The sequence below is a fragment of the Vicugna pacos genome, chromosome 17, assembly GCF_048564905.1.
Source record: "Vicugna pacos chromosome 17, VicPac4, whole genome shotgun sequence".
NCBI lineage: Eukaryota > Metazoa > Chordata > Mammalia > Artiodactyla > Camelidae > Vicugna > Vicugna pacos.
Genome location: NC_133003.1, coordinates 21090850 through 21117354, shown reverse-complemented (window position 1 = coordinate 21117354; position 26505 = coordinate 21090850). Strand labels below are relative to the sequence as shown.

The following is a 26505-nucleotide window of genomic DNA, read 5'->3' as shown; positions in this document are numbered from 1 at the left end:
GCGTGTTCCTGAGTGCTACTTCCTCCTGCCCATGCACAGCTCTAGGTGGGCCCTGGAGCCCCCGCCATGCTCGAGCATGAAGGTTTTACGCGGCTATCTTTAAGGTATGGGAAGATGAAGGGGCATGAGGGAACTCAATACCGAAAAGGTCAGGGAGGACTAGACCGGAAGAGAAGCCCCTAGAAGCGGGGGTGGGGGCAAGAGGATGGCCAGGTCTGAGGTCTCAGGCGAGTCCCAGGGACGCGCCCTGCCAAGTGAGGGTCTTTGGCTTAGAGCAGGAAAGAATTCAAGAGTGAGCTACAGTAGAGTGAAAGCAAGTTTATTCAGGGAGGTACACATTTCAGAGGGTGCAAGTCGCCTCAGAGGACGAGAGAGCGCCCGTGAGGTGCGGGGTTGTTAGTTTCTGAGCTGGGTAACTTCCTATGCTAACAAGTGGGAGGATTATTCCAGCTATTTTGGGGAAGGGGAGAGGATTCCCAGGAATTGGGCCACCACCCATTTTTTACCCTTTTATGGCCAGCCTCACAACTGTCATGGTGCCTACGAGTGTGTTTTACTATTTACTATGCTAATGTATTACAATGAGCGTATAATAAAGCTCAAAGTCTAGCTGAGGTCAAACCCTCCGCCATCTTGGGCCGCAAGGGCTACTGGGAGATGATTTTCCGCCATCTTGGACCAGTGGGGTGTTAACCAGTTTATGTTCTATCCTCTATTGCTGTGTCATTCTTTTAAGGGCTGTGCCTTGCCCCGTCCCTCCTGCCTCATTAGGAGCTTGGCTGGGGGCAGGTACTGAGTTATGAAAAGAAACCAAGTCTGGGAGGCAGAAGGCTGGACACCCAGGGTGTGGAACAGCATAGAATGCGCTAGCACCCTGATCTTGGGATTCCCAGTCTACAGAACTGTGAGAGAGAAATGTTTATTGTGCGATGTGATGTTTTGTTATAGCTGCCCCAAGGGGCTAAGACGGTGCTCCAGCTCCCCATCTCTGGCTCAGTGGGGGCCCTTGACCCACAGTGAGGGGGCAGTGGAGGCCTGTTAGCAGAGGCCCCAGCTCAGGGTGACTCCTGAGAGCACATGCTTGGCAGGGGACAAGGATGTGGGCCAGTTGGCCCAATCGTGAGCCAGGTGGTAGCTTAACGTGTGCCTGGGAGCTGCCAGTGCCTGCTCCTCAGACCAGGCCATCTGAGACAGGCTTGCCCTGAGGCAGGGGTGAGCCTGCCTGGACTCAGGGTAGGGTGACCACAGGGATAGGGGTGTCACCCCAGGAGGCAGGGCAATGGAGTGTCCTCGGAGCTGAGGGTCCCCAGAAGTCTCCAAAGTAGGCTTCCAGAAGGATACTGGCATCTGTGAGGCACCTACCTGTGTGCAGAGGTCTGCTCGGGGAGCTGTCCCCGCGCCACCCGTCTTGGCCCTCAGGTACCTCTCGGGGAGTGAGGATCCACCGGGCAAATGAGAAGCCTGAGGCGCCAGGAGGAGCTGGACCCATCGGCAGCATCCAGCAGGCGCTCAAGGGCTAGGATGCAGTTCCCCGCGGAGACCCCTCCCGGACCGAGGGCGGCGCCTGTGGGTGGGGGCGGACAGGGCTCCGAGAGTGAAAGGAGACTTCGAGGTCACGGGGCGCCCGCCTGCTCCGGGAACCGGTCCGAGGGGCAGACACCGGACGTGTGCCTGGCCCCGAGGCGGGGAGGGGCGCCCGCTTCCCCTCCTTCTCTCGCCCTCCCCCTCCTCGCCGCTCCCTCCCGGCCGGGGTTCCCGGAACGGCCTGGGCGGGGCGAGGAAGCGAGCGGCCGCCGAGGTTGCGGCCGCGCTACGACCGTCCGTCAGTCCGTCCGCCCAGCCATGGCCGCGCTGGCCCCCGCGCTTCGGGTCCTGGTGCTGCTGCTGTTGCTGCTGCTGCTGCTGCCGCCGCCTCCTCCGGGTGGTGAGCCTTGGCGGGTGGAGGGAGTCTGTCCCGGGCAGGGCTGGGGGCGGCCACGTCCGCGCCGTCTCGGAGCGAGCGCAGGCACCGCCTTCCCCGCAGTGACCGCCACAGAACCCTAACAACTCTGAGGCAATCTCGAACCCCAAGACGGGTCTTTCCTCCACCCCAGCCTCCCTCCCCGTCCGAACTGACCCTGCCCAGACCCCAGGCGGCTGCCACCATTGTTCTGTGCTGGAATGGTAGGGAGGGGGTCCGTCCTCTAGTGTTCCTGTTACGGAAACGACAGGCCAGCCAAGAAACAAGCACCACTCGGAGGGTTGGAGTACTCAGATGTATTACGCCGGCGGGCTCAGAGGGGCTTCTGCTCCGAAGCTCTGAGCACCTCCAAGACGTGCGCATGAGGTTTTATAGGGTAAAGTACAAGCTTGGGGTATTAGGCCAATAGGCATGGAACAGCTTTAGTAGCATTATCATCACAAAAATGGAGGCGGGGAGGCAGCAAACCAACATTCCAAAGCCAGATATGTATCTTTGAAAACCCAGCTGGCTAGCAAAAAAACATGAACAGCAAACCAACACTAATTAACTTAGGCTTACAAGTTAGTCCAGCAGAACTCAGATCAGTATTCCAATACTTAGATTTGTGAGTTATCTTGTGAGCCCAGTCCAGCCTCTCCTTCACATTCCTAGACTTGTGAGTTATCTTGTTAGACCAGCCTGGCTTTTCCTTCACATTCCAAGAGTCCTCAGAGGCTGGTGTAGGATTCCTTGCCTGGGCTTAGTCGGGGGTGGTGGCAGCGGGGAGGTCTGGCCTCTCCACCAGAGGCCTTCCCTCAGCCTCTGTTTTTTGGCTGGGAGCCTCCACTGTCTGCCTCTATGGCCCTGGTGTTCCTGGAGACCGCTGAGGCTGGCCTCGGGGGTTGGAGGAGGCACACTAACTGTGTGTGTTGATTGTAAACTGATGATTCACAAATGATGGAGGCCAAGCTGGGGGGCCTTTCAGGGGTAAGAATTGGAGCGGCGCACCGCCCCCACCGTCTCCAGCTGTAGAAAGTTAAAGATCCTTCTGGAATGGGTGGTTTCCTTGGACTGAAGGACTTTATTTCCTGGGGGCTGGGACGAATCTGGAGGACTAGAGTGGGAAAGTGAAAAGGTACAGTCCTGTTCCCAGGTACAGTCCTGTTCCCTGGCCCAGTGAGGACTAGAGAGCCTGGGGGTCAGAAGAACATTTGACTCATGGGCTTTTGGCTCAAACAAACTCACCTGTGTCTTCAGACCCAGCTCAGAGGCTTGGGCTGGGCTGTGGTTATAAAGGTTGTAAAAGCCCTGCTGGAGGTAGGTTGCCTGGGCTATCCTGAGCATACCTGCCATCAGGTGGACAGCTGGCTGTGCCTGTTGGTGGTCTCATCCTCTGCCCCACAGCTTTGCCCAAAGCAGGTTCTGCCTGGAGCTGCCAAGAACAAAGCATCTCCCCACCTCCCACCCCATTCCTAGTTGTCCTTTTTCACAGAGTTCACTAAGTACCTCTGTCTTTGGTCCTTGCTCTGCCAGGGTGCATGAAATGGAAGAATTTTCCTTTCTTGCTATCTAGGTTCTTTGACTGGGCTAATAATTAAATTGAAGTAAGACAGATTAACAGGGGAAAAACAAAAGTTTAACAACATGTATACCTCCTGTATACCTAGAAGAGACCCAGGCAAACTAAGTCCCCCGCCCCCCGTGGTGGAAGACAAAAGAAGGTATTGGGAGTCAATTAAGGGAAGTTACTAGGAAAAGCCCAGTAAACAAGGGAAAGGTTGTTATGCAGATTTAAATCTGTGCCTTCTGCACTGATAAGAGTTTCTAGAGTTGAAGTCCTACCCCCTCTCTCTGGTACAGCAAGGGAGGTCCCCATACAAATGGAGATTTCCCTTATGAATGTCTCTGACAAAGGGGTAAGTTCTAGTCAGTTTTCAGAGCATTTCCTGTGTCTGCAGTTTCTTAAATATAACTGCTTAAAATAATCCTTATGCCAAAGAGGAATGTTTGGGGGTGATGATTCTGCTCCCCTTCAGTATACACTGACCCAGGCTGGGTCTTCAGAGTCCTGGAGCTGTGCCAAGACTGCAGGTGCTGTAGAGAGTTTATCATCAGAACTGCCTGCAGTCTGCTGTAGTCATCTGGGCTGGACTGAGTGTTCCATTTGGGGTCTGTCTAGGCAGAATCTGGACCCATTCTCTCCTGCTGGTGGGTGCTAAATCTCTGCTAATATAGCCTAAGGATGCATGGGGACATTTGGCTATACCATCTTCCTGATAGTTTGCAAACTTTATGGTCATCCAAAGCTCTGGGTTGTTTTCCACACTTGTCAGCCAGTTCCCCTCAGCATGACCTTGTATACTGAGGCTCTGTCCTGACCCCAGGACATGTCCATAGGTCTCAACTCTGGCCAAGAGCCTTGTGATGGACCCAGGGCACCACATGGTGCCGTGGCCACAGAGGCTTGGCCACTGAGGGCGCAGACTTTTCCTAGGCTCCTGCTGCAGGCTCAGCCCAGGGCCGAGCGCTGCATGGATGCTTCTGTGGTGGGTGTGACTCTGGCCGATGGCGACTTGGTTAGGAGACAGCCTGCTGCAAGGGTGTAGTCTATGAGGGCCGGCCCCTGAAGTCTAGCATCCAGCCAGGGCTGAGGCTGCTGTGGCTCACTGGTGAGGACAAGGAATGAGGATTAAGAATGGGTCAGTTCAGTGCCTGGTCCCCAGCAGCTGGTTGAGGGTGTTACTATTCAGTAACTGGGCTTGGGTGGCTTCTGCCCCAGAGGACCTGGAGTAAGGCCTTGAGGGATGAGTAGGTTTGAAGGTGGGAGATGGGAGACAGGTAGGAATATGAGCAGAGTATGGGGTGACCTTCAAGTTCCTTTGTAGTCTAGACCCTGCTTTGTGGAGTCTGGACTTGATCCCATGATCAGAGAGTGGGAAGTGGCTCAGTTAGACTCATACTTAAAAAGTTCACTCTCCCATCTGAAGGCAAGTGGACTGGTGGGGAGGGAGCTCAGTTAGGCACCTCTTCTGTGGCCCAGGGTAGGGAGGGCAAGGCTGGCTGGGGCAGTGGCCAGAGGTGGCTGGTGACTGGGATGGCTCTGAGATGGTCCAGCATGCTTGGGCCTGCTGGCCTTGCTGGGAAAGGGGCTGTGTTGGCTGGGACATGGCTGAGGCCTGATGTGAGGCCTGATCCTGCGGCCACAGATGAACAAGAGTGTTTTTCTGTTCTAGCCCATGGTGAGTTGTGTGTGGCTTCCCATGGACTCAACCCCTTCCCCGAGTTCTGTCCTGATTTCTGCTGTGGCACCTGTTATGACCAGTACTGCTGCTCTGATGTGCTGAAGAAATTTGTGTGGACTGAGGAAGAGTGTGATGTTCTGGAGGCCAGGTGGGTACATGGAGGTCACACAGGATGGCTGGCATGAATCTGCCCTCAGCAGGCGTGTGTGTGCGAGAGACACAGCCCTGCCTCTCTGGCCTCAACCCTCTGAAGTGGTGGCAAAGCAGTGAGGGTGGGGGATTGGTTCTGGGCTGGACATCCCAGACCCTGCTCAAGTGGTCCCTTGCCCATTTCTCCCCGACCCTCGAGGGCTCCAGCTCACCTAGCTTTTGGCTGAGCGGGTTTCTCAGGGGTCAGTGGCCTTGTGGCTGACCCTGTGTGTGTACTTGTACTAATATTCCCTCAGGATGGGCGCCTTGGTGTGAGTGTACCCCGCAGTATGTGCATGTACCTGATTGGGGGTCGCATGTGATTTGCGCAGCTGTCACCTTATGGGTCCTGGGGGGCATCATGCATGGGCGTGTACCCCACTGTGGGCCAGGCTGTGTCCACTTGGCATGGCCTGTGGGTTTACACAGCATCTTGGGTTTAGACTGTTTCACGGGCTGGATCCAAGGTTCCAGGCCCCTTCATGTGTCTCCCTTTGCCAAATTCTGTGTTTTGTTTGTGTTTGGCTCTAGGTGTAGAGGGTTCCCGTGGTCACACTCCCAGCTCGTGGCCGGTGGTATCATTGATCTGGGCAAGCGCAGCCCCCACCATCTTACAGATTTATTTTAATCTCCCATGACCATCCCATTCCCTTCTCACTCCATAGGCAACCAGTCTGTTGCATTCTTTTGATTGTGTTGCAAACTCTATATTGTTCTATGGGCACAATGAACCCCCTTACTTTTTGCAGTCAGTGTAGTGTTTGTAAGGCCCATCTGCATTGCCTTGTGTGTATCTAACCTGTGCCCATCACTGTCATTTCCTTCTTCCTTCTATGGGGCCTTGTGGGAATTTCTTGGAAGTACCTTGGAGCGAATTGTCAGGTTAGAGAGTTGCATGTAGTTACTGCCTAAGGACTTCCAACGAGCTCTTGGGAGTGGCGACACCAGGCTGCATACCTGGTGAATCATATTCTCCCCGTTTACTTCTACCCTTTTGGTATCTGCACATCTTGCAAGTGTCTTTTTTGTTTTGTTTTGGTTTTTGTTGTGTTTTTTTGTTTGTTTGTTTTAAAATCTATTCTGGCAATTAAAAAAACAGGAGCATCGATTCCATTTAAAGTTAATGTAATTATTGGTATTTCTGGGATTATATTTGACATCTTATTTTGTGTTATGTGTCTCTCCTATTCTATATTTCTTTTTCACTTGCTGAGTTGTTTTGATTTGTTTTTATTCCATTTTTTCCTTTTACTGTTCCCTTCTTCATTGTCAGTCTGTAAGCTTTCATTCTTTTTTCTTGCCTCATTGCACTGGCCAGAACCTCCAGTACAATGTTGAATAGAAATTGAAGCCATCTCTGTCTTGTTCTCAATTTTAGGGAAAAAGCATTGACTATTAGGTGTGATGTTAGCTGTAACTTTTTCACAGGTGCCCTTTATCGGGTTTAAGAAGTTCCTTTCTATACCTAGTTTGCTTGGAGTTTTAATCATGAAAGATCTTGAATTTTGTCAGATATTTTTCCTGCATCTGTAGACATGATCATATGATTTTTTTTTTCTGTTAATATGGTAAATTACACTGATCTCATTCTTATAGAACATTTTATCTGAGCAGGACTTATGTTGATAGCTGTTTTCTCTTAGCATATTGCCTCTGGCTTCCACTGTTTCTGTTAACACATCGTCAATAGTCAGTTGTCCCTCATTTAAAAGAAATCTTTTTTTCCCCTTCTGACAGGTTTTTAAGATTTTTTTTCCTGTCTTTGGTATTCTTAAGTTACACTATGATATAGCTAGGTATGGATTTATTTTTATTTTGCTGCTATGGATTTGTTGAACTTTTTTTTTTCAGGGTTTTAAAATTTTTTTTTTAATTGAAGTATATAGCTGATTTACAATGTGTCAAGTATACAGCAAAGTGATTGATATACATGTATATAAATATGCATTCTTTTTCAGATTCTTTTCCATTATAGGTGATTACAAGATAATTGAATTTAGTTCCCTATGCTATACAGTAAGTCCTTGTTGTTTATCTATTTTATATATAGTAGTGTCTGTCTGTTAATCCTCAATTCCAAATTCATCCCTCCCCCATTGTTGAGCTTCTTAAATTTGTGGTTTAGTGTCTCGTCAGTTCTAGAAAATTATCTGCCATTCTTTAAATATTGCTCCTCCGTGTAACATATGCTACATCTTCTGTTTCAGTGACCATATCTCCTGGTCTCTTCCATAGTTTCGTCTTGTGCTGAGTTCTGGATGATGTCTTCTAACCTTTCAGTTCATTCAGTTCTTTCTCCAGCTGTATCTAATCTGCTGTTAAATTTATCCATTGAGATTTTTAAAATCCTGTCCTATTCCAACATATAATTCACATAGAGAAAAGTGCGCAAAATAAATGTACAAGTCACTTATTTGTCACAAAGCAAATATCTGTATAACCACCACACAGGCCAAGACACGCAACATTACCAGCAACTCAGACAGCCCCTTGAGCTCACTCCCAAACACTGGCTATCCTCTTACCCTGCCAAGGTAACTATGATTCTACCTTTTTTATGACCTTGCTTTTCTTCAGAGTTGTAATACCCAAATGTGCATCCCTAAGTTCTTTAGTTTTTTATTGGGGTTGGGGGGCAGTAATAAAACATTCTTCCAACAAGGATCTACTGTATAGCACAGGGAACTATATTCAATATTTTGTAATAACATGCAATGGAAAAGAAACAGAAAGAATACATATGTGTGTGTGTGTGTGTGTGTGTGTGTAAAACTGAACTACTTTGCTGTAATGTACACCTGAAACTAACACAACATTGTAAATCAACTATACTTCATTTAAAAAAATAATACGGGTCAGTCATAGACCCCATGGCCCTTCACAGACCCTAAACCTCTTACCCCACCTACAGCCAATCAGGGGCTAGTGCACAAGCCTATCAGGCACCTTGTGACCTGACCTTGTAAAAGACCCTAACAACCCACACAGGCACCCCTTGTCTGTGTGGCCCGCTGTTGTCTGACAGTGTACCCTAATACACTCCTTTCTATTCTTATACTTAAAAAAAATAACAATGATAAGGGGATGGTATAGCTCAGTGTCAGAGTGTGTGCCTAGCATGCACAAGGTCCTGGGTTCAATCCCCAGTACCTCCATTAAAACAAATAAAGAAATAAATAAACAAACCTAATTTCCCTCCTCCCCCCAAAAATCTGAGTTTAAGAGAAAGTATTACATTAGTAAATGTAAACAAACAAACAAACCTAAGTACCTCTCCCCCCAAACAAACAAACAAAATAATAAAATTCATCTGTAGGAAAAGAATTTGGATTAGTAAAATGAACATCTGTGATTGGTTTTGGCTGGGTGATTGGAGAAGTGAAAATGGGATTAATATTTTGAAAATCTATATTGTGCTTCATAAAAAAAGTTCTGGTATATTTTATGCACATAAAAGTACACAAATCTGAAGTGTACGGTTCATTGAATTATTACAAGGTAAACATATCCATGTAACCATCACCTATGTAGGGCAAGGATTAGAACATCATGGCATCCCAGAAGCCCCCAATCAGGATTTCCTCTGTTATCCCCCAAGGTAGCCATTAACCTGCTACACCCGTTAATATATATATGTACAGACATGCACATGACATCATACATCTATTTCCTGTCTGATTTCTTTCAGTGTGTGATTTGTATCCATATTGGGTTGTTTGTTCCATTCATATATGGTATTATGTTTTATACCACAGGTGATCCCTTTTAATGTTGATGGACATCTGGATTGTTTCCTTTTGAGGGGGTGGCTATTGCAAATAATGCTGCTATGAGCATTCTTGTACATATCTTTTGGGGCACACGTGTATGCATTTCTTTTAAGTACGCGTAGTAGTAGTAGTAATAGTAGATGTAAGTAGAGATCAAATTTCATTTTTTAATATGGATATTCAGTTGACCCAGCATCATTTTTTGAGAGAACTATCCTTTTTTCTCACTTTGCTGTGCCAAGTTATAAATTGAGTGTCCACATAGGCGTAGGTATGTCTCTGGGCTCTCTATTTTATTACATTGCTCTATTTGTCTATCCTTGAACTAAAACAGACTCATAATTACAGCTTTATAATAAGGCTTGATATTCTTCTTCAATCTTGTCTTAGTTATTTTTGGCCTTTTATATTTCCATATACATTTTAGAATCAGCTTGTCAATAAAACCAGTTTAGATTTCATTGCCTTTATAGACTGTTTTTGTAGAATTGACATTTTACTAGACTTGAGTTTTCTAATCTATCAACACAGCATATCTGCCAATGTATTTAGGTTTTCTTTCATTCTCTTAATTACGTTAATCATTTTCTAAGTCAAAGCCTTGTGTATTTTTTTCTTTTATTTTTTCTTCTTGTTTTCTTTTTATTATTTTTATTTTTTTAAAGCCTTGTGTATTTTTTATATTCCTTCCTAAGTGTTTGATTTTTTTGATGATGCTATATAGTTAAAATTTTTCATTTCTAATTATTATTGATACAGAAAAATACAATTTTTATAAATTAACCTTGTGTCCAGAGACCTTACGAAATTTGCTTATTGACTTGAATAATTTTAATTGAAACTTCTTTAGAATTTTCTACAAAAAGTCATGTCATGTGCGAATAATGACAGTTTTATTTCTTCCACTCCAATTCTTAGATTTTTTTATTAATTTCTCTAGCTTGGTTGCACTGGCCAGGATCTCTAGTACAGTGTTGATTGAAAGTGGTGACAGCATTCTTTTCTGGTTTCTTGTCTCAGAGGGAAGGCTTGTCTCATTTCACCATTAGAGTTTGCTGCAGTTTTTTTGTTTTTTTGTTTTTAGATTAAGGAAAGTTTCTTCATTAGATTAAGGAAAGTTTCTGCTATTTTGATATTCTTTTACAGATCTTTGGTGCCTTTTAAAAGGAACATATTTCTTCCGGGTAAATATCTAGGAATGGGATTCCTGAGTCATTGGGTGCATGTACTCAGCTCTGGCGGATACTTCAAACAGTTTTCTAATGTGCTTGTATCGTTTATACTCCTGCCAGCCACGAGTGAGGGTTCTAGTTTTCTCTACATCCTCTCCAAAACTTGACATTGTAAATCTTTTCTTAAAATTGAGGTATAATTACACAAAGCAAAATGTATAGATCCTAATGCGTCAGTTTGATGAGTTTTGATAAATGTGTACTTCTTGTATATAACACCTCGGTCGAGATATAGATCATTGCTATTTCCTAGAAAGTTTTAATTTTAGTGATTTTGGTGGCTGGGTAGTAATATCTCATTGTGTTGTTTTCTTTTAAGGTTTCAGTCTTTTGAAATTTATTGAGACTCATTTTATGACTCAACAAGTACTGTACTTTGCTGAGTGTTTCACAAGCACTTGAAAAGAAGGTATATTCTGCATTTGTTGAGAATAGTGTTTCATAAGCATCAGTTAGGTCAAGTTGGTGATAACAGTGTTTAGATCTTTTCTATTCTTACTGGTTTTTGTCTGCTTGTCTTACCCATTACTGAGAGACACTCGTAGTTTATCTTCTTTTAGTTCTGTCAGTATGGATTCATGAAATCTGATGCTTTGCTGTCAGGTGCATGCATATTTAGGATTGTTTTGACTTTCTCATGAATTGCTCATTTTATCATGTGTTATGCTGTTCTTTGTCTCTTGTAATACTATTGTAAATTCCAGAGACAGTATTTTAATTGTTTTTGACAGTGAATATTTATTTATATTTAGCCATATATTTATCTTCTCTTTTGCTTCTTATTGCTTCTTTGATCTTTAAGCTTCACCTGAGATCATGTTCCTTCTACCTTCAATGCAGAAATGTTGCATTTCAAATTTTCTTGGTTTTTGTTTGTCTGATATCTTTATTTTATGTTCTTTCTTAAAGGATATTTTTCCCGATTATAAATTTCTGGGTTAGCAGTTATCAACTTTGTTCAGCACTTTGAAGCTCTCATTCCATTGTCTTCTGAGGTCTTTTGTTTCCGGTTGAGAAATCAGCTGTCAGTTTTGCAAGCAACATGCCTTTTCTCTGACTGCTTTTTAAGATTTTTCTCTTTGTATGGTTTTCAGCAGTTTTACTATGATGTGCCTAGGTGTGGTTTTCTTTGAATTTATGCTGCTTCTGAAATCATTGTCTTATTTTTTATCAGTTTTGGAAAATTTGCAATCTTTTAAAGATTGCTTTTGCCTCATTCTCACATTTCGCCTTCTAGGACTAATTACACTGCGTAAGACCTTTTATAAACTGTATTCCATATTTCACCTACTGTCTTCTGTATTTACATTTACCATCTTTTTGTGTCTCTGGGCCTTAGTGTACATATATTTGTTTGGGCCTATCCTCCAGTTGATTAATTGTATGTTGAGCGGTGTTTAATAAATGATTAATTTTTGTATTATTTTTAGTTCTAGAATTTTTATTTGTTCTTTTATATTTCAAGGTCTCCCGAACTGCCCGATTTTTTTCCCTTTAATTTCTTTGAAGAAAGTATGTGTAGTTTTAATGTCAGGGTCTGATGACTCATATTTGAAGCCCCTGTTGTATTGTTTCTGTTGTTTTCTAGTCATGTTGTCTAGTGGCTTAGCGCTCCTGGCAGTTTTCACTTGTGTGCCTAACATCGTGTTTGCAGAACTGATGGTAGAACTTTGGAGCTCAGGACTTCCTCCGGGGAGGAGTGATGTTGCTTTTGCCAGGGACACAAGCACTCTAAGGTCACCTCTGCCTCACTGCAGAGGAGAAGATGATGGAAGCTGAGCTCTCTCCTCAGTTTCTCCCTGCTTGTCAGGTCCCAGCCCAAGTGAGTGGGATTCATCAGGGCTTCCTTACCTGTTGGCCTCTGGATGTAATCTATCACCTGAGGCTTTCAGAAGTGCTGCTCTCCGCTCCCCTCTGAGATCAACTAAAGCCCCCACGAGAAAAAGGGCTCCAGATGCCAGGCCCTCCTCCATGGATCTCTCTTCCCAGCCTCCCACCGCTGCATCTCAACTTGGTGTGCTTTGCTATGTTAGTGCTCACCAAAGCCTACATACTGATTTTGTAAAATACACTTTCTTCTCAGCTTTACTTGTCCTTCACTGTAGTATAGTTGTTCCTAATGCTCTTCAATTTTATTTTGTTAATTTTGAAAAATCTCAAGTACATACAGAAGCGGAGAGAATAATCAGTAACTCCATATAGCCATCACCTGCTTCCTGCTCTGATGCTGTTGTTCTGATATACCTGCCTTACTTTTCTTTTCTGGATTATTTAAAAACCAACCCCAGACATAAAATGTTCTCCTTAAATGTTAGTTTTTATCAGTATAAGTGAGTCCTTTAAAAAGAAATATGGGGGGAGCGTATAGCTGAGTGGTAGAGCGTTTGCTTAGCATGCAAAAGGTCCTGGTTTCAATCCCCAGTACCTCCATTAAACATAAATAAATACACCTAATTACCTACCCCCCCAAAGAAATATAATCACTGTATCAGTAGTACATTTGGCACAATTAACAGTAATTCATTAATAGCTTTCAATACTGGTCTTGTTTTCAGTTGCCTCCACTTGTTTGAAAAATGCCTTTTCACAAGTGGTTTGTTCAAATCAGAATTCAAAGTTATTATGTTATTATTATTTGTATTTCTGTTGTACCTACAGTTATTTTCCTTTTTTTATTCTGTATTTTTATCTTTTTGCATCTTGTCTCCTTTTCTTGATTAGTCTTGCCAGAGGGGTGCCTGCTTTGGTTCTGTTAATTTTCTCTAGTATTTCCCGTGGCTGTTATTCTCTTTTATTTTTGTTCTTATCTTTATTTATTCCTTCCTTATTTTGGGGATTTGTTCTATTATAGTTTCCCCATCTCCTTAAATTTACCACCATCTTACTAGTAAAGCTATAAATTTCCCTCTCAGAACGTTTTAGCTGTGTTTCCCAAATTTTGACCTGTGGTATTTTTATTATCATTCAGTTTAACAGAGTTCTTAATTTCCTCTCTGATTTCTTATTGAACCGCAGTTTTGGAGGGTTTTGTTGGTGGTGATTTTCTTTCTTTCCTTTCTTTCTTTTTTTGTATTATATTAGTTTCCCAAGGTATGAGGGATTTTTAAAACTTTAAAAAAAAAACCTTTATGGCGTTGTAGTCTTTTGTTACTGATTTATAACTTCATCTGTTGTGGTTGGAGAAGATACTTTGTATGATAGCTCTTTTTTCAAGTCTCTTGAGATTTGTTTTGTGGCCTCACATGGGGTCTGTCCTGGAGAATGTCCCCTGTGCACCTTAGAAGAACATGTGGCATTGTAGCCTGAGATCCTGATGTGTGTCATTCATCCTCAGGTGGCCACCAGGGCTCCCGCTCTGGCCCACTCTGGGGTTGGCTTTTGTGCGTGTTCTGTGTGTATGCCAGGGTAGTGTTCATTCCTGATGTGCTCGGTGGGGCTCGGACGTGTTAAATGTGAGGTTTCCTCTCTGCAGTGTCCCCACCAACATGGAGCCCCTGGAGCAGCTGGGCCCGGCGCTGAGGTTCCGCTCCAGCTTGGACAGCGACCCCATGTCAGGGTAAATAAAACCTACAGGCTGGCTGCATCTTCCTGGCAGAGGTGACGAGGGGGCTCAGGTGGGCTAGGGTGAGGGCTTTGGGGGCTGGGGCCCGAGAGGAGCTGTCACCATGTCTGCCCTCCAGGACCTTTGATCCTTGTGTTGAGAAGCTGTGCCCTTATCATTGTGCTGGAGGTGGGGGTGACTGATTGAGGGTTGACAATTGAAAGGTCAAGTATGGGAGCTCATATTGACCTAGGTGATGGAGTGGGCTCTGGTGACCAGTGGGTGTAGTTGATGGGGAGGGAGTGACAGTGATAGGGACGATAGTAGCAGAAGGTGATAGTGGTGAGGTGATAGGGGCTACAGTGCTGAGTGTGTGGTGATGGTGGTGGCTGCAGTGGTGGTGGTGATAGGGTGATGGTGGATGTGTGGTAATGGGGCAGGAGTGGTGGCCAAGTGGCTGATGGTAATGGGGGCTGTGGGCATGTAAGGTGCTGTGTATGGTGATGAGGTGACAGGCAGGTATATGGTGGTAGGAAATGACAGTGGTGATGATGGTGGTAATGCAGTAGTGGTGGCAGGGGGATGTGTTAGGAATGTTGGAGATGTGTATTGGTGTTGAGGTAATGGTGGTAACACTGACAGTGATGGGGGTGATGGGGGTGCGGGGGTGCATGGTGATGGGGTGATAATGGTAAAGATGCTGGGAGAAATGATGGTGTGCCCAGTCCCCGTGTCGGGGTTTTTGTGGGTCGTAGTATTGTCAGGGCCCTCCCTTCAGAGGACCAGGAAACAACCTAGTCTCCCAAGCTCCGGTCCCCTTGGCCAGGTTCCCACCCTGTCTTGTTGCCACCACGATGGGTGTTGTGGTACACGTTTCATGTACATGCAATGGGCGTGAAGCTGTTCGTGTGTTTTTCTAGGGGAGTCTGTTCCACGTGCTGTCTGCCCTCTACCTTGGTGGATCTAGAAGCCCCTCTCATAGAAGATCCAACCAGGCCTGGTTGGCCCTTTGGAGGAAGAGACTTTGGGCTCCAGTCTGTGTTGGGTGGCAGGGTGAAGGTCCAGGTTCTTGTCCTGCTTCATCTTGTCCTGTGGCGAGTGTGGGGCCTCTCCGGCTGCAGAGGAATCAGGCAGGGCTCCTGTGAGTCAGGGAGGGGAAGAAGTACACCTCCCTCCTCATCCAGGGAGCAGTCCTTTGCGGAGGCCCAGGACTGTGGGCTTTCAGTCAGCCCCATTGGAGATTCTGATGTCCGGCCAGTGTGGGCCTTATTCTGAGGACAGTGGGCACCACGGGAGCTTCTGGGCTGTGCTGGGGTCTGAATGGTGTTTGAAGAAGGACACCACTCTGACTGCTCCCTGGAGGATGCCAAAAGCAGGCGGGGAGGATGTGGCATGCGGCCAGCAGAAGGCAGCCATGGCTTCCTGGTCCCTGCTGTTGGAGACCAGAGGGAGGCTGGGCTGCCTGTTAGGACGGTGGCTGAGGGAGGGGCTGAGGTGGGGGTGCCCTGGTCTCTGCCTTGTGCAGGGGATACGGGATGGATGAGGAGTGGGTTTTGTTTTGGGTGAAGGGCTCAGATTTGGGTGGGATTGAGTGTGTTGAGGACTGAGTGTGAGGTCAGCAATATTTGAAAAATGGCCACAGGAGGAGCTGAGAGGGAGGGTTTAGAGAAATGGAAGGAAAGAAGGAGGAGACCTGGTGTGTGAGTATTGAGAAATGTGGCTTCCACATTGCAGAACGGGGTGGGGGTGGGGGATTGGGGCGGAGGAGGCGTGGCTTCCAGGCCAGCTCAGGAGCACCTCTCCCTCTGGGAGGTGTGCCAGCCCTGCTGCCTCCCACCTGGGCCACCTTGCTGTCCGCTGGGAGTGCACAGGATGCTCTCTCCCTTGGGCTCCAACCCCGTCCTGCCCCATCTCTCCTCGGCTTCCTGAGCAGAGCTCCAGCATCTCACGTACCATCTGCCTTATAAAGGTTTAGGGCTTGAGGAGCAAGGGTGGAGCAAGGGAGGGTGGAGGGATGGTGTCATCAGTGACATGTCTCCAGTGAATGCCCCCAGGTGGGCTGCCTGTCTGGGCCCCAAGGAGACATCCTCTCCTGTGTGCTGCCCCCTAGGCCAGGGGCACTGTTGTTTGTCCACTGGAGCGATGATTCCTTGGTGGGGTCCAGCCCTGGTTAGAAGCTCAGGGGATACCTGACAGGGGAGGGACCCTATGTGCTAAGGGGCCTGCATCAACTCTGCTCCCCTCCCCACCTCTGACCCCCTCATCCTTCGTTCTTGGACCTTCACCCTTGGCTCTTCCTTAGGGTGACTCCTTGGGCTCCCCAAGAATGAGGCACCAGGTCAGAGCACAGAGATCCAGATGAGACCATACCTGTCTGTCACAGCCTTGATAGGCGGTGTCCTCCCTTGATGTGGGGTCCATGCTCCCCATAGCATGTCCATGTTACCTGTGGGTCTTCCGCCCATCCCCCACTTTAGCAGGTGACTCCCATCCTGCCCTGCTGATGGTCAGTGGCTGGTTCCCTCCTGGAGCTTCCTTTGTTCCCTGACGTGGTTCTTTTGAGTCCTGATTTCATTGTCTCTCCCCAGCTCCTTGCCACTCACAGGATGGTCAGGCGGGTATGGTGTATTTTTAATCACTTGAGTGTTGGAACCTCTGGATACAGGCCCCAGATGGTCACTGCAGACCCTCTGAACTGACTGTGCTGTGATATTACGGGGGAAGTGGGGGGTCCATTAGGTGAGATGTGGGCTTGGCAAGGAAGTGATGTTTTGAGCTGAGGTCTGAAAGGTGAACAGGAATTAATTATGTGGGGATGGGAAGAAGAGAAAGGCAGATGGGCAGGAGGAGCTGCATGTGCAAAGGCCCTGAGGTAGGACACAGCATGGTGCTTTCAAAAGCTGAAAGAAAAAAAAAAAAGCTGAAAGAAAAAAAAAAAAGCTGAAAGGAGGGTGATGTGGCTGGGGCACAGAGGAGGGAGGGTGGGAGTCCCAGGTCACACAACGAGTTTTATTTAGACTTTTAATTAAAGGTTAACATCTGCCTTTTTGTAAGAATTACTATCTAGTGAGACAAATCCTAGATTTTGCCCCTCTTTTTATTGTCAACCCTAATATACATATACAGAAAAGTACAGATACACATACAGTTTAACAAGTAAATTATAGAGCACATTCCTATATGATCCCAAGAGCTACAGGAGCCATACTAGGCTCTTGAGCAAGAATGACAAGATCAGACTCAGCAGCGTGGCCTAGGGGACTTGAGGCATCTTCATCATCCAGTGAGGCAGGTTCAGGTTTAGGCGGGTTTGTGGCTTGCAGCATGAGCTGGCGGAGAGGAGGGGACAGGCTGGTGGGGCCCCTGGGTCTGCTGGTGGGCTTAGATAGCTGCAGGTGCCCATCGAGGGGACGGCTGGAACAGGGCTGGCGGGCTGAGCTGGTGAGCAGGAGTGTGGTTTGGGCACTCTGGGCCGGGCATCTCTCACATCTCTCGGACCCCGTGTTAGTGAAGTCCTAGACAGCGAGGTGAACGCCTGGGCAGGCTGGGCTGGGGGTGCGGCTCTGGCAAGTCGGCCAAGTGCTTCCCTCCCTCTCCTGGCCCCTCTTGAGTGCAGCTGAGAGCAGCTGGGGTGCCCGGGCCACGCTGTGTCTTTAAGAGGCCCCACGGCTCTGCTGCCGCTGACGTCAAGGGGAGGGGAGGGCGGAGGAGATTCGCTTTACTTTTCCTCGAAAGGGGAGGAGATTGAAACTGGCCCTATGATGGAAAGGGGAAGTCTGGGGGGTGCCAGTGGCCCCTGAGTGAAGGCGGAAGCTAACATGGGGTGAGCTTGGGCGCCATCCTGTGTGTGTATAAGTGTGAGTGTGAGAGAGAGACAGAGACAGAAGAGAGCAAAAGAGAGCAAGAGAGAAAGAGACTGGCGATGGGGACACTGATTGCGGGTGAATGTGCATGTATGTTTCTCCATCTCTGGAACAGCAGCGGGTCTGGGAGGAGCTTGTGGGTGGGTGCAGTGATGGCCCCTTCTGGTTAGGTGGGAAGGCACCTCCTGACTCCGAGGGTCCTGTCTCAGGGCCTTGTTCTGGGTCTCACAGAGGCCAGTGTCTCCTGTTTTTTAACGCAGTTGGGCGTTTTGAGTCTGGGGTGTGAGGGTCTATCCCTAGTCTGTCCCCAGGGTGTGACTCGGCCCAGCTGCCTGTCTGGGTCTGTGAATTGGAAGCCCCTCCATGCAGGGTGGGGCTGGACGGGGCCCCAAGCCTCAGGGGAGGCAGATGTTCACCATGTCCCTACATGTCTTAACATGCTTGCTGCACGTACCTTTTACTAGGACAGCAATTGGCCTCTGGGGAACGGGGCACAGCTCAGGGTTCTGGCTGCCCTTGAAAGTCAGCTTTGGTGAACTTCCCACCCTGGGCCAGCTTTCTCAGAGGCAGGCCCTCCACTCTGTCGCAGTCCTTGCTGAGGGGCCTGTGTCAGGCAGGAAGGCCTCCTCTTCCGGAAGGCAGGGCTCCTCCAGCCCCACTGGCTCTTAACGTACCCACCTGCCCCACTGGTGAGCGCGCAGGAGCCCCAGGGTGCAGGTGAGCCCCTGGCACAGCATTTGGCACCCAGCAGGCTCACTGCCACTCCGGGGGCCAACAGCCCTGCCCTGTGTTCGCTGAGCACCTCTCCTCACTGTCCTGGCCACACTAGACTCCGCTCTCCTGGAACGTCTCCCCATTTTTATCACCTGTGCTTCCCGAGTAATTTTTCTCTCCCATACCTGCCTCCTGTAATGATCTGTGGGTCCCCAGAGGCTGTGAGTTGGTCAGTCTTACCCACTGCTGAGTTTCTGGTTCAAGCCACACAGTGCTCGTGGCACATCCTCTGAGCGTCTGCTGTTGGCGTGGCGGGGGTGGACAAGATGTGTCCTGGGGAAGCACTGGAAGCACTCCCTCCCGTGCTGCTGAGGGTGGGGCGAGGTGCAGACCCTGGGTGAGGTGTTCCATACGGACTCCCAGTCAACCCCATTTGACACTTGAGGAAAGTGATACTGAAAGAAGTTGAAGTTAAACACCCTGGAAGTTGCTCTGTGCGGCCCAGAGTCTCCTCCAGGAAGAGCGGTGCCCCTTGGGAATGAGTGGGGTGTGGACTGCTGGTCTTGGGTAGAAGTGAGAGGCCCTGGGTCATGACTGGCTTTTTGGCAGGTTTGGGACAACTGTAGCCGTTGGTCTGACCATCTTTGTGCTCTCTGTTGTCACCGTCATCATCTGCTTCACCTGCTCCTGCTGCTATTTGTACAAGATGTGCCGCCGACCACGTCGTAAGCATGCCCACCCCCACCCTGCCCCACTGCCCCACTGTGAGCCCTTGTGTGCAGGTACAGACCCCGGGTGGTAAGGGGAGCTGACCAGGGCCCTGATTTGGCTAAGCTGGAGGGAGAGGTGGCAAGCCCGAGGGTTCTAACTGGGGCTCTCTTTGCAGCGGTTGTGACCACCACCACGGCCACCACAGTGGTGCACACTCCTTACCCGCAACCTCCCAGTGTGCCGCCCAGCTACCCTGGACCAACATACCAGGGCTACCACTCCATGTCCCCCCAGCCAGGGGTGCCAGCAGCACCCTACCCGACGCAGTACCCACCACCCTACCCGGCCCAGCCCATGGGCCCTCCGGCCTACCACGAGACAATGGCTGGTGAGTACTGCGGCCAACTCCGGCCCTGCCCAACCCTCCACAGCCCACCATGCCCACAGCCAACCGGTGTTCTCTCCATTTTCAGGAGGTGCAGCCATGCCCTACCCTGCCAGCCAGCCTCCTTACAATCCGGCCTACATGGAACCCCCAAAGGCAGCCCCCTGAGCACAACCCTGCATCTCTGGCTGCCACTCAATCTGCTATATGTGTGTGTGGATGGGTATGCAGGCACGGTCCTTTTCTCCCCATGCGTGGTGTGTGCGTGTGTCCTGTTTGTACACGAGGCTTCGTGTGAAGCTGATGAGGTGGAGAACAGTCCTTGCCAGAGTTGCTGGGCCCACTTGTTCCCCTTCCTCACTTGAAATTATGCTTCCTGAAATTTCAAGCAGAATTCAAAGAACAGTTCTTTTCCAGACCAGCCCAGGGAGACCAGGTGGGGCTTGTCACACTAGGATAGCACAGCATTTTGCGGGCAGGATGCATACGTGTTCTGGTTTCAGAAGAATGGCTAGCTGCCACTTGAGGCTGAGGCTTGTCCCCAGGCTTGTCTTGGAAGAACCTGAGCCATGATGCAGGCAAGTGGGTGAGGCTTGGGAGCCAGCTCAGGTGGATCTCAACCCTTTCGGCAGATAGCCCGTGGGCCCATAGCTCCCCAGAGCCTGGGCCATGCTCAGTGGAGGGTAAGCAGCTTCCTGACAGGAAAACTCCTCAGGTGAAGCCCCACCCTCCCCTGAGCTGTCTGCCTTGACTATTCCTGCATCTCTCCTGGGACCACCTGGAGGCCACATTTACCCAGGGTTCTGGCTCCCCTGGTTGGCCCTGGCCCTTCACCACAGGTGGGCAGGGTGGCCTCTGTCCACCTGCACACTCAGGTGTCCTCCCTGCAGTGTTTGTTTTATTTGTAGCTGAACATTTTGCCTGTTTTGTTTCAAAATGTGTGGAATAATTGCTGTGAGACTGGAAGCCCTGGGTCCTGGAGGGAAGTTGCCCTAGAGAGAGGGACCACCTGACCTCTGAGTCCCTGCTCCCCCAGCACCAGCCTTGCAGACCGCCAGCTCCTGCAGCCCAGTCCACGGTTTGTCCTGGCAGTGGGGACACCTGGGCCAAGGGGTCGTCTGGACCAAAGGAGGAGGGGGACCCTGGGTGGCTGGTCTGGCCTAGACACAAATACCTCGGTGTTCCCTGTCCCTCTGTTAATGTTTCACCACATCTGTCTTAGCTTTGTACCTGTTGATGTGTTTGGAGAGTCTAGTTTATAATAAATGCAAATATTTAGAGCTTCTGGCCCCTTGTTTATAATAAATGCAAATATTTAGAGCTGCTGGCCTTGAATATCAGGTCAGGTACCATTCCCACCCACTATTTGGAGTTCTACATTTTCCCTGTGATTTGGGCTCAGACATCTGACCATCCTGCTGGGGAGGGTGATGGACAGAAGACTGCCATTTTCTGCGCCCGCGGCCCAGGCCTCTGAATGTGTGCAGGAGTACAGAAGGCTCTAAGACTGCCATGGAGGGCAGAGGTGAGTGACCACTCAGTGCTGGGGGTGGGGATCTTTATTTGTCAGATGCTCCTTCACGGTCTACTGCCCGGGTCTGGCAGGGACAGCCCATACAGTGTGGCTACTACCAGGGTCAGGAAGGCCAGCAGGCCCAGTGGGGCCAGCAGTCCCTCCCTGGATGGGGCTCCAGGGCCCTTCACTGGAGGAAGGGGCTTGGGGCTTCTGTCCCCACCAAGGTTGCGGCGGGTGTTCCTGACTCTGGCCAGCGGTACAGTGGCTGTGGCAGAAGATGGCCTTGAGTTGGTTTCAGTAGAGGCTGTGACCACATACATCGGCTTGACAGTGCTGAAGGGCCTGGCATGGGCATCTACCCACCGCAGCAGGGCCCGAGGCCTCCACTGGCAGATGCTGAGCAGGGCTAGGACGTCGCCCTCGGCTGTGTGTGAGTCTGGCGGGGCCTGCCCGTACAGCCGTGTGTAGATGCTGCCCAGGCTGTAGCTCTTCCTCGGGCCGTGCTCTGAGGGGCTGCCATCTTGCTCCAGGGCCTTCAGGGCAGCAATGCTATCGGCACAGAAGGCGCCGTCCAGAGCACTGGCAAGGCCCAGCATAGACAGCTCTGCCCGGAGCAGGGGGAAGTCGTAGCGGTCACCGTTGTGTGCCACGAGGCACCAGGGCTGCGGCTGGCGTCGCAGGAAGGCTTGGAGCAGGTAGGCCAGGTCAGCATCGAAGCGTTGACGCCCATGTGCAGCCAGCTCAGCTGTGCTCAGGCCCGTGATCTCACTGGCTGCAGGGCTACAGGCCTTCCCTGGAACCACGCACAGGGAGAGCTTGTCCAGCACCCGGGGTGGTGGGGGCACCATGGGACGAGGCCCCTGACAGGTAGGAAGGCTCTCCAAGGCACATCTGTGGACAGCCAGCAGGCACAGCTCCGTAACCTTGGGCTGGGAGACGGGCAGACCAGTGGCTTCCAGGTCCAAGAAGATGAGAGTCTGCACGGGACCTGGGGGTGGGGCTTGTGAGCCCATGGTGGGTACTGCCACGGAGCCTGGGGAGGGGCAGGGGGTAGGGGTGGGTGTGTGAGTGCCCAATGACAGGGTGAGGCAGGTTGGGGTGGGGTGGGCAGGAGCACCTCGTTGGCCTTCCTTCCATGGACAGGTACTGTTGGTTAGCACCAGGACCCATTTTTCAGGGCAGGAAGCCAGAGACGGTAGGGTAGCTTCCTTAGTGGGACCAGCACACTCAGCTGTCTGTTTAGGGGAAGGTTTGGCTCCTCCCCAAGTGCTCGCTTCGTCTGGTGGTGGGGGCTGGGGCAGGTACCCATGGCCCTCCCACCCTACCCCATCCTCTTGGGGGTCCTTACTTACCACTGAGTGGCAGACAGGCAGCAATGACTCGGTGCACGCTCTCTGGCTGGTTCTTGCTGCTGGCAGCAGTGGTGGGAAGTGAAACTCAGCCTGAGCCCGCCCAGGGGCTGGTGTGAGCAAGGCCCGCCCTGCTCGTCAGCCTGCCCGGGCTGTCCCTCCCCAGGCACTCTGCGGTGCGGCCCCCAAGGCCTTCTCAGATCTGTAGCCGTAGGCCTGCGGGCTGGCCCATCCTACACTAGGGCCCTCACAGCCGGAGGACAGGGCTACTGCGGAGAAGTCTAGCTCCAGGGCTCCAGTCTGCTGGGAGTGCCTGCCATGTCTACCCACCCCTTGGCCCCACTTTCCCAGGCCTTCCTGGTTTAGGCCTTGGTTCTGGGCTGCCTCCTTCCCTGCCACACAATGGTTTCTTCCCATGGCCTCAGCCCAAGGCGATGACTCAGGACAATTCCACGGGCAGGGCAGGGCTCCTTCCTCAAAGCAGATTCATTACCATGGGGCTGGCTCTCAGCTCCGGCAGGGACAGGAAGAAGGATAGCAGCCTTCTCCGGGTCCCCCTCCTGCTCTGTCCCTCCCACTCAGCCGACACAGATCAGACTCAGGAAACAAGGCTGGCTTGTTCTCAAATAGCCAGTCACTGCTTTTAATCAGTGGATGAGGGAAGGAAAGAAGTGTTGGTGCCACCATGTGGCTTGATGGAGACAGGCCTCAGCCACAGTCCATCTCGTGGTCGTCCACATCGGTCTCCGCAGCACAGAGGTCATCGAGGGCTGCCTCTGAACCAGAAAAGACGAGGGTCCTGCGGTGAAGGCCTGAAGGCACCCGGACTAGGGGGAGTGTCCCACCTCTCCTCCCTGCCAGGCCCACAGGAACTAACCAGTCCCTTCCACACCCAGGCCTTGCTCCCTCAGCTACTGCAAGCAAAGTGATACAAAGGCAATTCAAATAGGGATGTTTCTGGAAAAACCGTGGCTCTGCCAGGCTGACTCAACAGATACAAGCAAAAGGCAGGCTGACAGACTCAGAGAAGACCCAGAGCGGGAAGACAAGAATGGCCCCAGTGCTGGCAGAGGCTGTGTGGATGGAGGGCTGCTGATCTACGGCCAGGAAGTCTGACTCGCCCACGGATTTGGGCACAAACCCCACACGTGGGCTGGAGCAGGAAGGGGCCCTGCCACTGCTCACCTTCACAGTCTGTCACGTCAGGAAGCCCTCGAATCAGCGTGCTGACCCCTGGCATCACCTGGTCATACTGATGCAGGACTTCCACGCAGTGCACAGTGAAGAGCTTGTCCTTCTGGGACAGGCTGTGCAGCAGCAGCACCGTGTCCCGCAGACACCGCACTGTCCGCTTCTGCTGGTCTGTCCTCGGGGGCCCCCCTGCCCTCCGCACCGTCAGCCACTGTCTGTGCAGCATCACTGTGAGTGCTCTGACCACCTGGGGGAGGGTGCAGACTGAGGTCAGGTCTAGTGGTGCCTGCTCAGCTGGGCAGCACCTTTCCCAGCCACCCACACAAGGAAGGTTCTGTGTGGCGGCACCAGGGTCTAAGCCTGGTGAAGGAGCAGCGGTCCTTGCACAAGGCCCCCTCACTCACCGACAGAGCTGCCCGCTGTCGGCCCGCCTGCCCCCGGCACTCACCTCCACGTTGCACTGGCAGCTGGAGCCAGTGACTGGGGAGGAGGGGCTCTGCACACCAAGCTTAGCCAGGAGCCACACAGCCTAGAACAAGAACAGACTCTGTTCCATCCATGGCAGAATGAGACCCTGGGCAAAGCAAGGGCTTTCTCAGGTTTCTCTAAGGGCTCCAGTTGCCTCAGCAACTGCTTGTCTGCACAAATGGGGTCCAAGAGGTGGTGTTGTGGGGTCTTTCCAGGTAAGACACAGGACTAATGCCTGTATCTCACTAAGACCCACCTGCTTCCAGGCTCACCTCTAGCCACCAGGCCTCAAAGCCAGGTTAGAATCAGTTATGAGGCAACCCTGCCAAGTCCTAGGGTACCCTGGGGTTCACCTGTACTGTATCTGTGTAGTTTGAAGCTCCCAAAGTGAGTTTACCTTGTTAGTGGCTAAACTCATTACCAAAATGAATGAAAGCTCCCTTTGTCCCCAGAGGAAGGAGGAAAAGTAGCCCTTGGTTTGGGTGGGGTGGGGTGGGTGGTGAGGAGTCCACCAAAGGGGCTCTGGCATTCTTACCTCTTGTTCCAGCTGAAGCCATTGTGTCTCTGAGGCTGCTCTGTCGGGCCTTGACGTGATGTACATGTACAGCAGCAGGAGGAGGCAACCTTCTGGAAAGGACACCCCACCTCTCACTCAGGGTCCCCCTTCTCACCCAGAACCTGGGGTACAAGCTGAAGAAGCCCTCAGGGGGCCTGTCCCTGCCACCACCCTTCCCTCCAACCTGCAGCAGCAGTCCAGACGCACACCCCTGGCCTGCTTTACCCGAGTGGGAGCAGAGCTGAGGTGCGAGCTTCTCGTGGTCCACCAGGAGGGACAGGAGCTCAACGGTTAGCAGCACACTAGGCAGGGGTGTCTCTGGGCTGAGGCACTGTGGCAGTACCCGGAACACACACTGGAACCTGAAACACAGGGGCCCAGAGATGTGACACCTCCAAACCAATCCTGTAACTCACCCTCACTTTGCACTGGAGGTAACAGGAAATTCAAGAGGCCAGGACAAAGAGACTTGATTCGGACAGCATGGGTTCAAATGGCAGCTGACCACCACCTGCTTGCTGATACTCATTTCCTGTGACTCAGTGACACTACTCATGTTGCATCGCATCCTGCTTTAGAGCCCGGGTAGCACTTGTCCCTGGCTTTCACTCTGAGGTGAACACCAAGGAATTTGGACGAGAAGCACAACACGGGAGGTGGCATCAGACAGTGATCAAGGACAGTGGCTCAGGAGCCTAATTAGCTTGAAACCATCCAGCACACTCCCTCTGGGGTTTCAGACAAGTTTCCCTACCTCAGCACGGGGTTTATTCACTCCACAGACACAGTGCTCACAGTGTGCAGCCCGAGCCAGTGAATAGGAGGCATCTGTGTCTGGCCTGCAGTAAGCACCCATTGTTTTTTGATGACATTGTGGACAAGCTCAACAGGGGTGGAATGATGATGTAATTACCAAGGGAACTGGTAAAAATGTGGTTCCTGGAATTCATTCATTCAAAAAATATGAAACAGGTGCAAGGATTTTTCAATATATGCAAATCAATCAATGCAATATACCACATTAACAAACTGAAGAATACAAACCATATGATCATCTCAGTAGATTCAGAAAAAGCTTTTAATGACGTTCACCGTCCATTTATGATAAAAACTCTCCAGAAAGTGGGCACTGAGGGACTATACCTCAACATAATAAAGGCCATATATGAAAAACTGCACAGTTAATATCATACTCAGTGGTGAAAAGGTGAAAGCATTTCATCTAAGATCAGTCCATTCTTGCCACTTTTATTCAACATAGTTTTGGAAGCCCTAGCCACAGCAACCAGAGAAGAAAAAGAAATGAAGGGAATCCAAATTGGAAAGGAATAAGTAAAACTGCCACTTTACAGATGACATACTATAGAAAATCCTAAAGACACCATCAGAAAACTGCTAGAGCTCATCAGTGAATTTGGTAGTTTCAGGATAAAAAATTAATATATAGAAATCTGCTGCATTTCTATACATTAACAATGGACTATCAGAAAGAGAAATTAAGGAAACAATTTGATTTACCACTGCATCAAAAAGAATAAAATACCTAGGACTAAACCTACCTATGAAGGTAAAAGACCTGTATTCCACAAACTTTAAGACACTGATGAGAGAAACTGAAGATGACACAAACAGATGGAAAGATATACTGTGTTCTTGGATCGGAAGACTCAGCATTGTTAAAATTACTGTACTATCCAAGGCCATGTACAGATTCAGTGCAGTCCCTATCAAAATATGAGTGGCATTTTTCATAGACCTGGAACAAATAATTTTAAAATTTATATGGAAACCCGAAAGACCCCAAATAGCTGAAACAATCTTGAAGAAAAGAACACA

At 50.0% G+C, this 26505-nt stretch overlaps 3 protein-coding genes and 1 long non-coding RNA gene across 8 annotated transcripts in view; 2 read left to right on the top strand and 2 right to left on the bottom strand.

The window, feature by feature from the left end:
- The first annotated feature begins 1697 nt into the window (after positions 1-1697).
- On the top strand, positions 1698-19892 carry SHISA5 (shisa family member 5). Of its 3 annotated transcripts, XM_072941216.1 has the most exons (6): positions 1698-1924; positions 5176-5332; positions 13848-13931; positions 19103-19218; positions 19380-19592; positions 19678-19892. In XM_072941216.1, exons 1-6 carry the CDS (start codon positions 1843-1845, stop codon positions 19755-19757), a joined length of 732 nt encoding a protein of 243 aa, XP_072797317.1. In that variant the 5' UTR covers positions 1698-1842; the 3' UTR covers positions 19758-19892. The 3 variants fall into 3 exon arrangements, with proteins under 3 accessions (XP_072797317.1, XP_015090387.1, XP_015090384.1); XM_015234901.3 differs by lacking the exons at positions 1698-1924; positions 5176-5332; positions 13848-13931 and adding an exon at positions 17604-17739; XM_015234898.3 differs by lacking the exons at positions 1698-1924; positions 5176-5332; positions 13848-13931 and adding an exon at positions 17734-17869.
- Positions 19893-20954: 1062 nt separating this feature from the next.
- On the bottom strand, positions 20955-23044 carry TREX1 (three prime repair exonuclease 1). Of its 2 annotated transcripts, none has more exons than XM_031686593.2 (2): positions 22458-23044; positions 20955-21996 (listed from the first exon to the last, which is right to left on the bottom strand). In XM_031686593.2, the coding sequence occupies exon 2, from the start codon at positions 21951-21953 to the stop codon at positions 21168-21170; it is 786 nt and encodes a 261-aa protein (XP_031542453.1). In that variant the 5' UTR covers positions 21954-21996; positions 22458-23044; the 3' UTR covers positions 20955-21167. The 2 variants fall into 2 exon arrangements, with proteins under 2 accessions (XP_031542453.1, XP_006220391.2); XM_006220329.4 differs by having other exon boundaries at positions 20955-22138; positions 22458-23036.
- LOC140686750 (uncharacterized) overlaps positions 21005-26505 on the top strand; it is a 13264-nt gene continuing 7763 nt past the window's right edge. The window contains exon 1 of the long non-coding RNA XR_012060637.1: positions 21005-21114. This is a non-coding gene — a long non-coding RNA (uncharacterized lncRNA). The remainder of the gene's footprint in view (positions 21115-26505) is intronic.
- ATRIP (ATR interacting protein) overlaps positions 23067-26505 on the bottom strand; it is a 13231-nt gene continuing 9792 nt past the window's right edge. The window contains exons 9-13 of one of the 2 annotated variants that reach the window (XM_031686587.2): positions 24895-25031; positions 24649-24737; positions 24094-24174; positions 23640-23892; positions 23067-23230 (exon numbers count right to left, since the gene is read on the bottom strand). In XM_031686587.2, the coding sequence (XP_031542447.1) occupies positions 23163-23230; positions 23640-23892; positions 24094-24174; positions 24649-24737; positions 24895-25031 (628 nt within the window). In that variant the 3' untranslated portion in view covers positions 23067-23162. Of the gene's footprint in view, positions 23231-23639; positions 23893-24093; positions 24175-24648; positions 24741-24894; positions 25032-26505 lie in introns of both variants that reach the window. The other variant, XM_006196264.4, reaches the window with a different exon arrangement.